Consider the following 16,088-nt stretch of genomic DNA (forward strand, 5'->3'; position numbering starts at 1 on the left):
TGCACTCCCAGAAACCTGTACAGATATTTTCACTGCCCTTGGTGCATTGTTAGCAGGAATGCAATGCAGCATATCTTTTGGGGCTGCCTCTATGTACAGGCACTGTTGGATGCGCGGGAACATGAACTCAGAGACAGTGTGCCCAGGACTTGCCCTTCATACCATTTTGTATTTTATAGTTTATTTTCTGGCACCAAATTTATGGGGGAGGCCTGGTACCTTATGAACTGTTTTAAGGACGCTTTATGGCTTGACAGAAAAGCCCCCTACTGGACTTTTCTGGCTGCAGGGGTCCGAGATGTCAAGGGATCTCTCCTGGCTTCAGCGAAGGGAGATCCTTGTTCCTTTAACGGGATTTACATCTCCGCGGAATGGGGAGAAACGGCGCTCTTTCGTTTTAGGAGACCCAAGTCCCCAGCACAGCTACTGCACTGGGTGATTTTCGCATGCACCTTGGGCTTCAATAAAATAAAATAAAAACAGTGCTCATCATAGTCACTGTAAAGGAAGTAGGACTTTGTGATCAAGTCTATACGTATAGCATTGTCCTCCTCATTATCTAGCAGTGCTCCTCACACTGAGCTTTGTGGGTAACTGGTTTATTAAAAATAAAGATAAATCTATTTTTCTTTTAGTGGGGGGCGCATTTATCTTAATCAACTACAATATACTTATTCTCTTTTGCTTCTGTGAGAGGCATCCTCCTCTGAAGAGAAGCACAATGTAGAGGATGCAATATAGAGGGTACAAGATGAAAACATAAAACATAAACAAAGCGGAAGTGGTCTTTACTGCATGGTTCAGGCATTTGTACATTACTATCTAACAAAAGTAACACAGGAGGTATCATATATATCTCCTGCATTAGGCTAAGTTTCGCATTACACCGCAGTTCCCATAATTTTCAATGGGGACTGTGGTCTGGGGCTATTGAACAAGTTCTAAAAAGCAAAGCTTTTTGAAGCTTGATCCTGTTGGCTAATGAACTGCAGTAGAAGGATGTTTGGGTCTCTCTCCACAACCTTCCTGCTCTCCACTTCAGTTACTACTGTAAAGTGGCTTTTTGTGTATGACCTTAGTGATTTGTGCTTTGCAATAGTAGCCAGTGGGGAGAGACAGACTACAGCAGTTGCAAGATATATGCCGAACACCACACCTCCAGTGATCCACATAGCTCGGGTACTAACTTCTGCAGCAATGCATATGTTGCATAAGATCTCTTCTGCTGGCGTTAGGGAGGAGCTTATAAAGGTGTGTCACAGAGGCCAATGAATGGTGGTCACAAGATCACATGACATAATAGGTAAGTACAAATTTGTTTATTTTTTAAATGTCCAGATTGAAGACAAATTTCAATACCAAATAGCAAATAAATACTGTATTTAATAAAAGTGCTTAAAAATAGACTTGTATAAAATATATATAAAATATATTTCATATTCTCGTATTAAATTGACGTCAAGGTCAAAGTCATCATTAAACACTATCAGGATGAAAGTGTTCAGTGTAGAAATCCAGTATGAGCATGTTGGATTCATTTTATTAAAACTAATTTATTTGATAAATTTATTGTAATTTGTCTCTCAAATTGTTTTGTACTCACCAATTATTTTGTGTGATTTTCACTTTAAATGATTCCTTACTCTCTTTTACTCACTCTTTCTCAGGCTTTGCACTCACCCTTTCAATCTCCTTTCACTCTCTTTATCTGTCTCCTTTAATTTGTCTGTTTTTGCACTCAGTCTAGTCTAAATCCTCCGCTTTCTCACTGACTGCGCGTTTTGCAGCATGTAACGCGTTTCACACTTTGCAGAGTACAGTACAATATATGATGCAGAACCTAACCAAAAAGGGAGATGTCCCGGCAGTACACTCAAAGCTAAATTTCACCCAAAAAATCAGCAACCACCTTACAAGAATCCCAACAGAATAATTGGGACCGATCTGACTATACCATAATCGTTTCATTAATCATGAGGTTACATCCTTTATCCAAAGTTCCACATCCTCCCTCATCTCTGAAAATCAGGACTGCCCCACGAAAATGGGGACAGTTGGTGGGTACAGTATACATAGGAAAAATGTTATACAAATCACATTGCTCTGCAGGTAGGATTAGGGCAGTGTTATAAAGGACAGGGCTATAATCCTGGGTGCAGGTTACTGAGGTTTCTGATTAACTTTATAGCTCAGAAAAATAACTAAGATCTGTGATTATAACTACAATCAAGTACAAATCCATATTACATGCATAGACACGTAATATCACAAGCGCTCTGCTGTGAGCATTCAGATTCAACTAGTGACACCACAGTCTGTCTGGACGTACAGTACAAAGCCAGATTCTGCTGTGAAAATATTGCTATTGGCTGCAATTTCGTAGAAAAAAACAGGCTATTTTCCTGCAAATTGAGAAAACACAATTTGCAGTAAATTCCCACTTACCTGCGCTGCGTAAACTTCTGCTTGTTTCCTGCAAGTTTTCTCAATGTCAAACTTGGCTTCCAGCATCTTGAGTTCATCCAGCAATTTCTGTGATACTGTGGGGTAAACAGCTTCATATTACGCTGCACTGAAACTAACTATATTCTTTCTTCTGGGTCATTAATGCAGGAAAACAAAATGTAAACAAACTCAAGAACTCACATCCACTAGACACTGTGATTATTTAACTCAAATTGCAGCCCTATAAGGGTGACTCTTATTAAGTTTTCTTCTAAAGGCCGGTTACCCACTGGCATTATGAAAACTCTATTGACACTGCGTTCCAGACGCGTTTCACAGTAAAGCATGAGAGGTAGGTGATTCTGCAACATTTAAAGTGTAGTCTTACAATGTAAGAATGCAAATGGTCCCATAAGAAACCATTTCTCCTGTGTTAGTGACAGTAAGAGCAAATAGATGTGAATGAGCCTTGTGTTACACTAGCAGTGCTATGCAACTCTGTTAAAAAGTAATGTATTATCTGCCAACGTCATTACATGTGAAGGTATTTACTGTATGGTGGAGTATACTCTAATGCATCTTAATCACCAAAACACTCTTTGTATTGGTCTGGAATTTTAAATGTGTCAATAAATTGTATTTTTGGATTGTATTGATGTCAATAGAATGCTCTCTTTATTGTATAGTGAGCAGTAGAATGCTCTTTGCATTTTATCAGTAATTAGAATGTTTTGTATGCATTGAGGTCATTAGAATGCTCTCTGTATTGTACATTGATTACTAGAATGCTCTCTGTATTGCATCAGTGATTAGAATGTTTTTATATTTCATTGAGGTAATTAGAATGCTCTATTTATTGTATAGTGAGCAATAGAATGCTCTCTGGATTGCATCAATGATTAGCATGTCTTTGTATTATACTGAGAACACTAGAATGCTCCCTGTCTTGTATATTGGTCAATAAAATACTCTCTGTATTGTATCAGTGATTAGAATGTTTTTTTTATTTCATTGAGGTCATTAGAATGCTCTTTCTGTTGTAAATCTGTAACTAGAATAATCTATATAGTTCATTTATGACCTGCAAATCTATGGAGCCCCAATGCTTCTTGTTTGGAGGCAGGAGGGTGCACACAAGAGGCTGAGAAGCAGTTACGTGCACACAAGAGGATGAGACGCAGGATGGTGCACACAAGAGGATGAGAGGCAGGATGGTGCACACAGGAGGATGAGAGGCAGAAGGGTACACACAAGAAGAGGAGAGGCAGGAGGGTGCACACAGGAGGGTGAGAGGCAGGAGGGTGCACACAGGAGGATGAGAGGCAGGAGGGTGCACACAAGAAGAGGAGAGGCAGGAGGGTGCACACAGGAGGATGAGAGGCAGGAGGGTGCACAGAAGAGGATGGGAGGCAGGAGGGTGCACACAGGAGGATAAGAGGCAGGAGGGTGCACACAAGAGGATGGAAGGCAGGAGCGTGCACACAAGAGGAGGAGAGGCAGGATGGTGCACACAGGAGGATGAGAGGCAGGAGGGTGCACACAGGAGGATGAGAGGCAGGAGGGTGCACACAGGAGGATGAGAGGCAGGAGGGTGCACACAAGAGGATGAGAGGCAGGATGGTGCACACAAGAGGATGAGAGGTAGGAGCATACACACAAGAGGATGAGAGGCATGATGGTGCACACAAGAGGATGGCAGGCAGGAGGGTGCACACAAGAGGATGGTAGGCAGGAGCGTGCACACAAGAGGATGAGAGGCAGGAGGGTGCACACAAGAGAATGGGAGGCAGGAGGGTGCACACAAGAGGATGGGAGGCAGGAGGGTGCACACAGGAGGATGAGAGGCAGGAGGGTGCACACAGGAGGATGAGAGGCAGGAGGGTGCACACAAGAGGATGGGAGGCAGGAGGGTGCACACAGGAGGATGAGAGGCAGGAGGGTGCACACAAGAGAATGGGAGGCAGGAGGGTGCACACAAGAGGATGGGAGGCAGGAGGGTGCACACAGGAGGATGAGAGGCATGAGGGTGCACACAAGAGGATGGGAGGCAGGAGGGTGCACACAGGAGGATGAGAGGCAGGAGGGTGCACACAAGAGGATGAGAGGCAGGAGGGTGCACACAGGAGGATGAGAGGCAGGAGGGTGCACACAAGAGGATGAGAGGCAGGATGGTGCACACAAGAGGATGAGAGGCAGGATGGTGCACACAAGAGGATGAGAGGCAGGATGGTGCACACAAGAGGATGGGAGGCAGGAGGGTGCACACAAGAGGATGAGAGGCAGGATGGTGCACACAAGAGGATGAGAGGCAGGATGGTGCACACAAGAGGATGGGAGGCAGGATGGTGCACACCAGAGGATGGGAGGCAGGATGGTGCACACAAGAGGATGAGAGGCAGGATGGTGCACACAAGAGGATGAGAGGCAGGATGGTGCACACAAGAGGATGGGAGGCAGGAGGGTGCACACCAGAGGATGGGAGGCAGGATGGTGCACACAAGAGGATGAGAGGCAGGAGGGTGCACACAAGAGGATGAGAGGCAGGAGGGTGCACACAGGAGGATGAGAGGCAGGAGGGTGCACACAAGAGGATGAGAGGCAGGATGGTGCACACAAGAGGATGGGAGGCAGGAGGGTGCACACAGGAGGATGAGAGGCAGGAGGGTGCACACAAGAGGATGGGAGGCAGGATGGTGCACACAAGAGGATGAGAGGCAGGATGGTGCACACAAGAGGATGGGAGGCAGGATGGTGCACACAAGAGGATGGGAGGCAGGAGGGTGCACACCAGAGGATGAGAGGCAGGGATGCCATCATCATGTAACACTGCTTTTGTATATGTAAACAAAGCCCATATTTATCATTATATTTGCTTTTGATGCTGCAAGAGCAGTTGAGCCTGCAAATACCACAGGCTCCAGGTTCTGCTTGAAAGCTCTACTGATAAAAGGGATATTTGCAGCATCTCCAGGTAAGGGCGGCATGAGACGATGTTACATAAGGCTAGTGGTGATGCAAGCATTTATAGAGCGCACAGGAACACTAGCTCCTGAAGCTAATATACATTGGTGCAGAAAGCGGCTATGTGACATTAGCCCTCACAGGCTCAGACCTACTTTCTGCAATTCCCTGCAGCTCTGAGTCTTCTCTGGTAGAATCCTCATCCTGTGAAAGGAGAAAAGAATCCTGTTAAATCTCCACCAAACATGGATAATAATGTAACACTAATATTTCACATTCATGGCCTTTTTCATCCAAGACCCAAAATAAGTCCAAGGGTCAGCTTGGAGGATCTTGGTTCAGTTTTCAATCAGTAATATTTTCTTATAATTATTTTACTGCTGCTTTTTATTATTTAAAATATTTCAGTTAAGAAATTAGGCACCTGTACAAAACAAGAAAATAATCAATGGTGTTTTAAATTATGCCAAATAGTTAAAATCATTATGTTGGGTACTACAACTTACTTATATATCAATAACTCTTGATATTTGAAATATAATTGTTTGAAATCACCTGCTTAAAATTCTGAAACAAACTGTTGCTGCTATTTGGCAAATTGGCACTTCTTATCAGACACTACAAATCATTACAGTCCACGGTTTGTTTCCATTGTTGCAGATGTTTCTACGGAGTGTTAGTCCTTATGAACCTAGCTGCCAAATAGCAGCAACAGTCTGTTCTATGAGTTTTAAGCAGGTGATTTCAGGCAGAAGTCCAATTTCAGTATGATGGATTATTCCAGTAATTTGTATTAACCAGCATAATGATTTTCAATTAGGCAATATTATTTTTGAGTAAAGTTATATAGTAAAACACAAAAAAAGAGAGTTATGGAAGCCCAACCTGAATGACATTTTATAATTAAACAAGAGTTATTGAGTACAATGAAAAACATTATTATGGTTGTCCCTTGCCCAAATAATATACAGTGTAATGGTTGATGACATGCACTCAATAATAAAAGGAAAGGCTTAGCCCCCAATTTTGAGGGACAAAAGGGGACATGGCCAAGACTTTTTGGGGTGAGGTATTTCACTTAATCTGTGTATTTGAGAGTGTTTTGGCCACTGTAATAAATCCTGGTCATTATGGGGTCGAAGGAGCAGTTAATGCAGATGTCAGGGTTTTGGCAGGAGTGAAAGAAATAAGAGATACATTGGATAAAGAAGGGCATGTGTTAGAATTATTGTCAAAAAGAACGCACGCATGTGTGCCAATGCAGATTGTGCATATTTGGACCTTGGACCTCCTTGGGGGAGTGTAATGGTAAAAGCCTGTTCACGCAAATGCAGCTCATGCAGACCTGAGGAAACACTCAGACACCTGTCAGGAGGCTAAAAGGCCAATGCAAATACACACAGAGATTATTACTTGCCATAAATCAGACGCATACGCTGCTGATATGGAACCATAAGCATCTTGAAATGTGTATGACTCCGCATGTATGCTATATTTGCGTGTGCTTTATTTTATTTACACCCATCTTGTGACCAACTCTGCATTAGACCCATAATGTCCAAGAACATCAGTGGGTGTCCTCTACCAGTACCAGAAATAGCCATGGTGTCCTCTACCATTACCAGAAATAGCCATCATGGTGTCCTCTACCAGTACCAGAAATAGTCATGGTGTCCTCTACCAGTACCAGAAATAGCCATCATGGTGTCCTCTACTAGTACCAGAAATAACCATGGTGTCCTATACCAGTACCAGAAATAGCCATGGTGTCTTCTACCAGTACCAGAAATAGCCATCATGGTGTCTTCTACCAGTATAAGAAATAGCCATCATGGTGTCCTCTACCAGTACCAGAAACAGCCATGGTGTCCTCTACCAGTATCAGAAATACCTATGGTGTCCACTACCAGTACCAGAAATACCCATGGTGTCCATTACCAGTACTAAAAATACCAATAGTGCCCAGTACCAGAAATAGCCAGGGTGTCCACTACCTGTACCAGAAATAGCCATGGTGTCCACTACCTGTACCAGAAATAGCCATGATGTCCTTTACTATTACCAAAAACAGCCGTGGTGTCTTCTAACAGTACCAGAAACTCCCATAGTGTCCTCTACCAGCACCAGAAATACCCATGGTGTCTTCTACCAATACAAAAAATACCCATGGTGTCCTCTACTAGTACCAGAAATACCCATGGTGTCCTCTACCAGTACTAGAAATAGCCATGGTGTCCTCTTCCAGTACCAGAAATAGCCATGGTGTCCTCTACCAGTACCAGAAATAGCAATGGTGTCCTCTACCAGTACCAGAAATAGCCATGGTGTCCTCTACCAGTATCAGAAATAGCCATGGTGTCCTCTATCAGTACCAGAAATAGCCATGGTGTCCTTTACCAGTACTAAAAATACCAATAGTGTCCAGTATCAGAAATAGCCATGGTGTCCACTACCTGTACCAGAAATAGCCATGGTGTCCACTACCTGTACCAGAAATAGCCATGGTGTCCACTACCTGTACCAGAAATAGCCATGGTGTCCACTACCTGTACCAGAAATAGCCATAATATCCTTTACCAATACCAAAAATAGCCATGGTATCTTCTACCAGTACCAGAAACTCCCATAGTGTCCTCTACCAGCACCAGAAATACCCATGGTGTCCTCTACCAGCACCAGAAATACCCATGGTGTCCTCTACCAGCACCAGAAATACCCATGTTGTCTTCTACAAATACAAAAATACCCATGTGCCCTCTACCAGTACCAGAAATAGCCATGGTGTCCTCTGCCAGTACCAGAAATAGCCATGGTGTCCTCTATCAGTACCAGAAATAGCCATGGTGTCCTCTACCAGTATCAGAAATAGCCATGGTGTCCACTACCAGTACCAGAAATAGCCATGGTGTCCTTTACCAGTACTAAAAATAGCAATAGTGTTCAGTACAAGAAATATCCATGGTGTCCACTACCTGTACCAGAAATAGATATCATTATAGCAGCATACGTATGTCTTTGTAAGATAAGTGTGAGGTGCTCATTGCAGTGACCAAAAATTCCTTAAAGAGCCCTTATTGCCTATACACAGAGGAGGCAGCCATGTTATAGGGTGTTGAAATGCAGCCTGTGACATCTCTGTATACCAATGTATCCTGCTATTAGTACATTACCTCACTTGTGCTGTCCGAGGAGTCTGTATCGCTGGATATTTGGGGATCTGCAGAACAGACACATATAGAACTTTATTAAACAACTTTATTATATAGGTATTATCTTTCCTGACTGATTGTAAAGGATTTCCTGGATACAGCACATAGTTATTATTAGTTCCCTCCTGACCCAATATTCTCTCAGAGGTTACTATTATATCGCAAAGATCTGTAAATAACCTGTGGCCTTCAAACTACAAGTCCCAGCATGCCTTGAGTAGTCTAATACATCTTACTTACATTTTATAACTGGAAATGGCATCATCCCAAAGGCAAAAAGTACCACAAGTACACACATACACTGACACACAATGGAACCCCACACAAGTACACACATATACACTGACACACAATGGAACCCCACACAAGTACACACATATACACTGACACACAACTGAACCCAACACAAGTACACATATAAACTGAAATCAACAGAACCTCACACAAGTACACACATATACACTGACACACAACTGAACCCCACACAAGTACACACATATACACTGACACACAACTGAACCCAACACAAGTACACATATACACTAAAACACAACAGAACTTTACACAAGTACACACATATACACTGACACACAACTGAACCCAACACAAGTACACACATATACACTGACACACAACAAAACCCCACACAAGTACACACATATACACTGACACACAACTGAACCCAACACAAGTACACACATATACACTGACACACAACTGAACCTCACACAAGGACACACATATACACTGACACACAACTGAACCCCACACAAGTACATAAATATACACTGACACACAACAGAACCACACACAAGTACACACATATACACTGACACACAACAGAACCACACACAAGTACACACAGATACACTGACACACAACTGAACCCAACACAAGTACACACATATACACTGACACACAACTGAACCTCACACAAGGACACACATATACACTGACACACAACTGAACCCCACACAAGTACACAAATATACACTGACACACAACAGAACCACACACAAGTACACACATATACACTGCCACACAACTGAACCTCACACAAGGACACACATATACACTGACACACAACAGAACCACACACAAGTACACACAGATACACTGACACACAACAGAACCTCACGCAAGTACACATATACACAGACACACAACAGAACCACACACAAGTACACATACACTGACACACAAAAGAATTACACACAAGTACACACATATACACTGACACACAACATAACCCCACACAAGCACACACATATACACTGGCACACAAGAGAAACATACACAAGTACACACATATACACTGACACACAACAGAACCCCACACAAGTACACACATATACACTGGCACACAAGAGAAACATACACAAGTACACACATATACGCTGACACAGAACAGAACCACACACAAGTACACATATACACTGACACTCAACAGAACCCCACACAATTTCTGTCCAGAGTGCCGGATAACCACATCTCATCTAATATGACCGCATCTGTGTGTGACCAAATCAGAAATCAATCCTGTCCATCATCCCGGAGGACCACCCGCACCACTGACCCCTGCATGGACAGAATGAGCTGTGTGATGGCGAGGGTCAGAGACAGGTATTGTATTTACTGTCTGTAAATAGTAGGAGCCTCCAGAAGTTTAGAAGTTATGGGTAGATAAGTGATAAGGGGTAGATGTGATACGAGATAAGGGGATACAAGAGACCACAGGTATCTGGTCAGTGTGATCGGTTGAACCCCACAAACCCCACTGCCTAAATTGTGGGAGTCTCAGTCACAACACCCATCAGTCCAGGAATCCTGGTCCTACCTGATTAGTGCTGTAGGTGCAGCTATTGTTACAGTAGCAGAAAATGAGAATATACAAGAATATGACCTGTTATCTGGCCGGGGTCGTCCTCTACGTCGGACATAGTCCTCTCTTCTATGAGTGTCAGAGATTCTTCCATGTTCTGATCACTGATCTCCTAACAGAAACCAGGAAATCTACAGGGTTTTATTTTTAAACTATCAGAGAAGTGAAACTCTGCTCACGTGTCTCATCTTCTGCCTGAACCCGATCACTTCTCCAGCAGACCAGGGCTGAGTCCTGAGAGACACCAGAATAATAAGGGGATATATTGTAGGTGACTTAGCACTAGGTGTTAATACTTAAAGGAACACTGACCCCAAACATTTTCTTTCCTTAGCTGTGCGTATTTCAGTTTAATGTGCATGGTAGGCGCAATGGGCCTGATTCATTTCTGAGCGCAACTTGCATGTAAATTGTGTTTTAAAAAAGAGCAGGCGACTGTGTTCAAACTCAAGCGGATCTCAAGGTGCTTTTCAACTTCATTCTGGTTGAATGCGCGCTCCACCTAAATACTACTTACTATTAGGGATGAGCGCACTCGGATTTATGAAATCCGAGCCCACCCGAACGTTGCCGATCCAAGTCGGATCCGAGACAGATCCGGGTATTGGCGCCAAATTCAAATCTGAAACTGAGGCTCTGACTCATAATCCCGTTGTCGGATCTCGCGATACTCGAATCCTATAAATTCCCCGCTAGTCGCCGCCATCTTCACTCGGGCATTGATCAGGGTAGAGGGAGGGTGTGTTAGGTGGTCCTCTGTCCTGGTAGATCTCGTGCTGTGCTGTTTAGTTCTGTGCTGTGCTGTGCTGTGCTGTGTTCTGCAGTATCAGTCCAGTGGTGCTGTGTCCTGTGCTCTGTCCTGCTGAGTTCCGTAGAGCTGCTGGGTCCTGTGCCGTGTCCTGTTCAGTCCAGTGGTGCTGTGTCCTGTGCTCTGTGCTTCTAAGGGCATAGTTATTATTTCCCCATTATTCCCAAGTTTTTAAAAAATAAAAAAAAAGTAAAAAAAAAATTACAATTAAAAATTAAAAAAAAAAAATATATAATTATAACCAAATTTGCAAAACCAATCCAGCAGTATAAGTCCATTGGTACTGCAATATTACAAAGTTCACACATTCTGCAGTATCAGTCCAGTGGTGCTGTGTCCTGTGCTCTGTCCTGCTGAGTTCCGTAGTGCTGCTGGGTCCTGTTCAGTCCAGTGGTGCTGTGTCCTGTGCTCTGTGCTTCTAAGGGCATAGTTATTTCCCCATTATTCCCAAGATTTTAAAAAAATAAAAAAAAAGTAAAAAATAATAAAAAATTAAAAAAAAAAAAAAAATATATATAATAATTATAACCAAATTTGCAAAACCAATCCAGCAGTATAAGTCCATTGGTACTGCAATATTACAAAGTTCACACATTCTGCAGTATCAGTCCAGTGGTGCTGTGTCCTGTGCTCTGTCCTGCTGAGTTCCGTAGTGCTGCTGGGTCCTGTGCCGTGTCCTGTTCAGTCCAGTGGTGCTGTGTCCTGTGCTCTGTGCTTCTAAGGGCATAGTTATTTCCCCATTATTCCCAAGTTTTTAAAAAATAAAAAAAAAGTAAAAAAAAATAAAAAATGTAAAAAAAAAAAAATATATAATAATTATAACCAAATTTGCAAAACCAATCCAGCAGTATAAGTCCATTGGTACTGCAATATTACCAAGTTCACACATTCTGCAGTATCTTGTGCTACATATAATGGAGACCAAAAATTTGGAGGATAAAGTAGGGAAAGATCAAGACCCACTTCCTCCTAATGCTGAAGCTGCTGCCACTAGTCATGACATAGACGATGAAATGCCATCAACGTCGTCTTCCAAGCCCGATGCCCAATCTCGTAGTACCGGGCATGTAAAATCCAAAAAGCCCAAGTTAAGAAAAAGTAGCAAAAAGAGAAACTTAAAATCATCTGAGGAGAAACGTAAAGTTGCCAATATGCCATTTACGACACGGAGTGGCAAGGAACGGCTTAGGCCCTGGCCCGTGTTCATGACTAGTGGTTCAGCTTCACCCACGGATCTTAGCCCTCCTCCTCCTCCCCCCCCCTACAAAAAATTGAAGAGAGTTATGCTGTCAGCAACAAAACAGCAAACAACTCTGCCTTCTAAAGAGAAATTATCACAAATCCACAAGGCGAGTCCAAGGATGTTGGTGGTTGTCAAGCCTGACCTTCCCATCACTGTACGGGAAGAGGTGGCTCGGGAGGAGGCTATTGATGATGTAGCTGGCGCTGTGGAGGAACTTGATGATGAGGATGGTGATGTGGTTATTGTAAATGAGGCACCAGGGGGGGAAACAGCTGATGTCCATGGGATGAAAAAGCCCATCGTCATGCCTGGTCAGAAGACCAAAAAATGCACCTCTTCGGTCTGGAGTTATTTTTATCCAAATCCAGACAACCAATGTATGGCCATATGTAGCTTATGTAAAGCTCAAATAAGCAGGGGTAAGGATCTTGCCCACCTAGGAACATCCTCCCTTATACGTCACCTGAATAACCTTCATAGTTCAGTGGTTAGTTCAGGAACTGGGGCTAGGACCCTCATCGGTACAGGGACACCTAAATCCCGTGGTCCAGTTGGATACACACCAGCAACACCCTCCTCGTCAACTTCCTCCACAATCTCCATCAGATTCAGTCCTGCAGCCCAAGTCAGCAGCCAGACTGAGTCCTCCTCAATACGGGATTCATCCGAGGAATCCTGCAGCGGTACGCCTACTACTGCCACTGCTGCTGTTGCTGCTGTTAGTCGGTCATCTTCCCAGAGGGGAAGTCGTAAGACCGCTAAGTCTTTCACAAAACAATTGACCGTCCAACAGTCGTTTGCCATGACCACAAAATACGATAGTAGTCACCCTATTGCAAAGCGTTTAACTGCGGCTGTAACTGCAATGTTGGTGTTAGACGTGCGCCCGGTGTCCGCCATCAGTGGAGTGGGATTTAGAGGGTTGATGGAGGTATTGTGTCCCCGGTACCAAATCCCGTCGAGATTCCACTTCACTAGGCAGGCGATACCAAAAATGTACAGAGAAGTACGATCAAGTGTCCTCAGTGCTCTAAAAAATGCGGTTGTACCCACTGTCCACTTAACCACGGACATGTGGACAAGTGGTTCTGGGCAAACGAAGGACTATATGACTGTGACAGCCCACTGGGTAGATGCATCCCCTTCCGCAGCAACAGCAACAGCTGCATCAGTAGCAGCAACTACAAAATGGCGGCTCGTGCAAAGGCAGGCAACATTGTGTATTACAGGCTTTAATAAGAGGCACAACGCTGACAACATATTAGAGAAAATGAGGGAAATTATCTACCAGTGGCTTACCCCACTTAGACTCTCATGGGGATTTGTGGTGTCAGACAATGCCAGTAACATTGTGCGGGCATTAAATATGGGCAATTTCCAGCACGTCCCATGTTTTGCCCACACCATTAATTTGGTGGTGCAGCATTACCTCAAGAGTGACAGGGGTGTGCAGGAGATGCTTGCGGTGGCGCGCAAAATTGCTAAACACTTTCGGCATTCAGCCAGTGCCTACCGCAGACTAGAGGCACATCAAAAAAGCATGAACCTGCCCTGCCATCACCTCAAACAAGAGGTTGTGACGCGCTGGAACTCCACCCTCTATATGCTGCAGAGGATGGAGGAGCAGCAAAAGGCCATTCAGGCCTACACAGCCACCTACGACATAGGCAAAGGAGTGGGGATGCGCCTCAGTCAAGCGCAGTGGAGACTGATTTCCGTGTTGTGCAAGGTTCTGCAGCCATTTGAACTTGCCACACGAGAAGTCAGTTCCGACACTGCCAGCTTGAGTCAGGTCATTCCCCTGATCAGGCTGTTGCAGAAGCAGCTGGAGAAAGTGAGGGAGGAGCTGGTAAGCCATTGCGATTACACCAAGCATGTAGCTCTTGTGGATGTAGCCCTTCGTACGCTTTGCCAGGATCCGAGGGTGGTCACTCTTTTAAAGTCAGAGGAATACATTCTGGCCACCGTGCTCGATCCTCGGTTTAAAGCGTATGTTGTGTCTCTGTTTCCGGCGGACACAAGTCTACAGCGGTGCAAAGACCTGCTGGTCAGGAGATTGTCCTCTGAAGAGGACCGTGACATGCCAACAGCTCCACCCTCATTTTCTTCCACATCTATGGCTGCGAGGAAAAAGCTCAGTTTTCCCAAAAGAGGCACTGGCGGGGATGCTGATAACATCTGGTCCGGACTGAAGGACCTGCCAACCATTGCAGACATGTCTACTGTCGCTGCATTGGATGCTGTCACAATAGAAAAAATTGTGGATGATTACTTTGCTGACACCATCCAAGTAGACATGTCAGACAGTCCATATTGTTACTGGCAGGAAAAAAAGGCAGTTTGGAAGCCCCTGTACAAACTGGCTCTATTTTACCTGAGTTGTCCCCCCTCCAGTGTGTACTCGGAAAGAGTTTTTAGTGCAGCGGGGAACCTGGTCAGTGAGCGGCGAAGGAGGTTGCTTCCTCACAACGTTGAAAAAATGATGTTTATAAAAATGAATAATCAATTCCTCAATGAAGTACAGCACTGCCCTCCAGACAGTACAGCGGGACCTGTGGTTGTGGAGTCCAGCGGGGACGAATTGATAATGTGTGATGAGGAGGAAGTACACACTGTAGGGGGAGAGGAATCAGAGGTTGAGGATGAGGACGACATCTTGCCTCAGTAGAGCCTGTTTAGTCTGTACAGGGAGAGATGAATAGCTTTTTTGGTGTGGGGGCCCAAACAAACCAATCATTTCAGCCAAAGTTGTTTGGTAGGCCCTGTCGCTGAAATGATTGGTTTGTTAAAGTGTGCATGTCCTATTTCAACAACATAAGGGTGGGTGTGAGGGCCCAAGGACAATTCCATCTTGGACCTTTTTTTTTTGCATTATATGACCAATCAACAGTCGTTTGCCATGTTCAAAAAGTAAAACCAAATTTAAAAAAATACAAGAAATTAAACCAAAAGTAAAATGCCGTGTCATAATTTAAAACAAGAGGTATTGACGTGCTCTAAAACTACTGTATTGTTGTTTATATTTTATAAACACTACACTTGAAAGCTTGAGTCTTTCAATAAAAAAGTAACTGTCCATTGCACGAATATTTGCAACAGGGACAATTTTAGGGTTAAGAAAGTCAACTAATAACACTTCGACGCTGTCTGTCTTTATAAACACTACACTTGGAAGTTGGAGGAGGTATTGTGGCCCCGGCACCAAATTTACTACCGGGGCCACTCCACTGTGCAGTCCATATTTAGGTGTATCAGATATTAAACAACGGTGACAGTTGATGCCCAATTTTTTAATTATATTGTGGCCTCGGTACTAAATTGTGTACCGGGGCCACCACACTACGCAGTCCAGATACTTGTTTGGTGGAATTCAGACCAGTTGAGGGTTTTATTATTATTATATTGTGTGGACCACTCTATCTATACCACACTACAACTCTATACCACTCTATTTCATACTTTAATTCTATTTCATACTTTAATTCTATTTAATACTTTAATTCTATTTCATACTTTAATTCTATTTCATACTTTAATTCT

The 16,088-nt window shown here is 43.7% G+C and overlaps 1 protein-coding gene across 1 annotated transcript in view; it reads right to left on the minus strand.

Annotated features, from left to right (window-relative positions):
- Nucleotides 1–10,618, minus strand: part of LOC142103184 (shootin-1-like) — a 36,430-nt gene extending 25,812 nt beyond the window's left edge. Inside the window, exons 1-4 of the mRNA XM_075187394.1 lie at nt 10,519–10,618; nt 8,577–8,623; nt 5,562–5,610; nt 2,446–2,540 (exon numbers count right to left, since the gene is read on the minus strand). Coding sequence (XP_075043495.1) covers nt 2,446–2,540; nt 5,562–5,610; nt 8,577–8,623; nt 10,519–10,591 — 264 coding nt within the window. The 5' untranslated portion in view covers nt 10,592–10,618. The remainder of the gene's footprint in view (nt 1–2,445; nt 2,541–5,561; nt 5,611–8,576; nt 8,624–10,518) is intronic.
- Nucleotides 10,619–16,088: the final 5,470 nt, after the last annotated feature.

This window comes from Mixophyes fleayi, chromosome 1 (genome assembly GCF_038048845.1).
Source record: "Mixophyes fleayi isolate aMixFle1 chromosome 1, aMixFle1.hap1, whole genome shotgun sequence".
NCBI classification, from domain to species: domain Eukaryota; kingdom Metazoa; phylum Chordata; class Amphibia; order Anura; family Limnodynastidae; genus Mixophyes; species Mixophyes fleayi.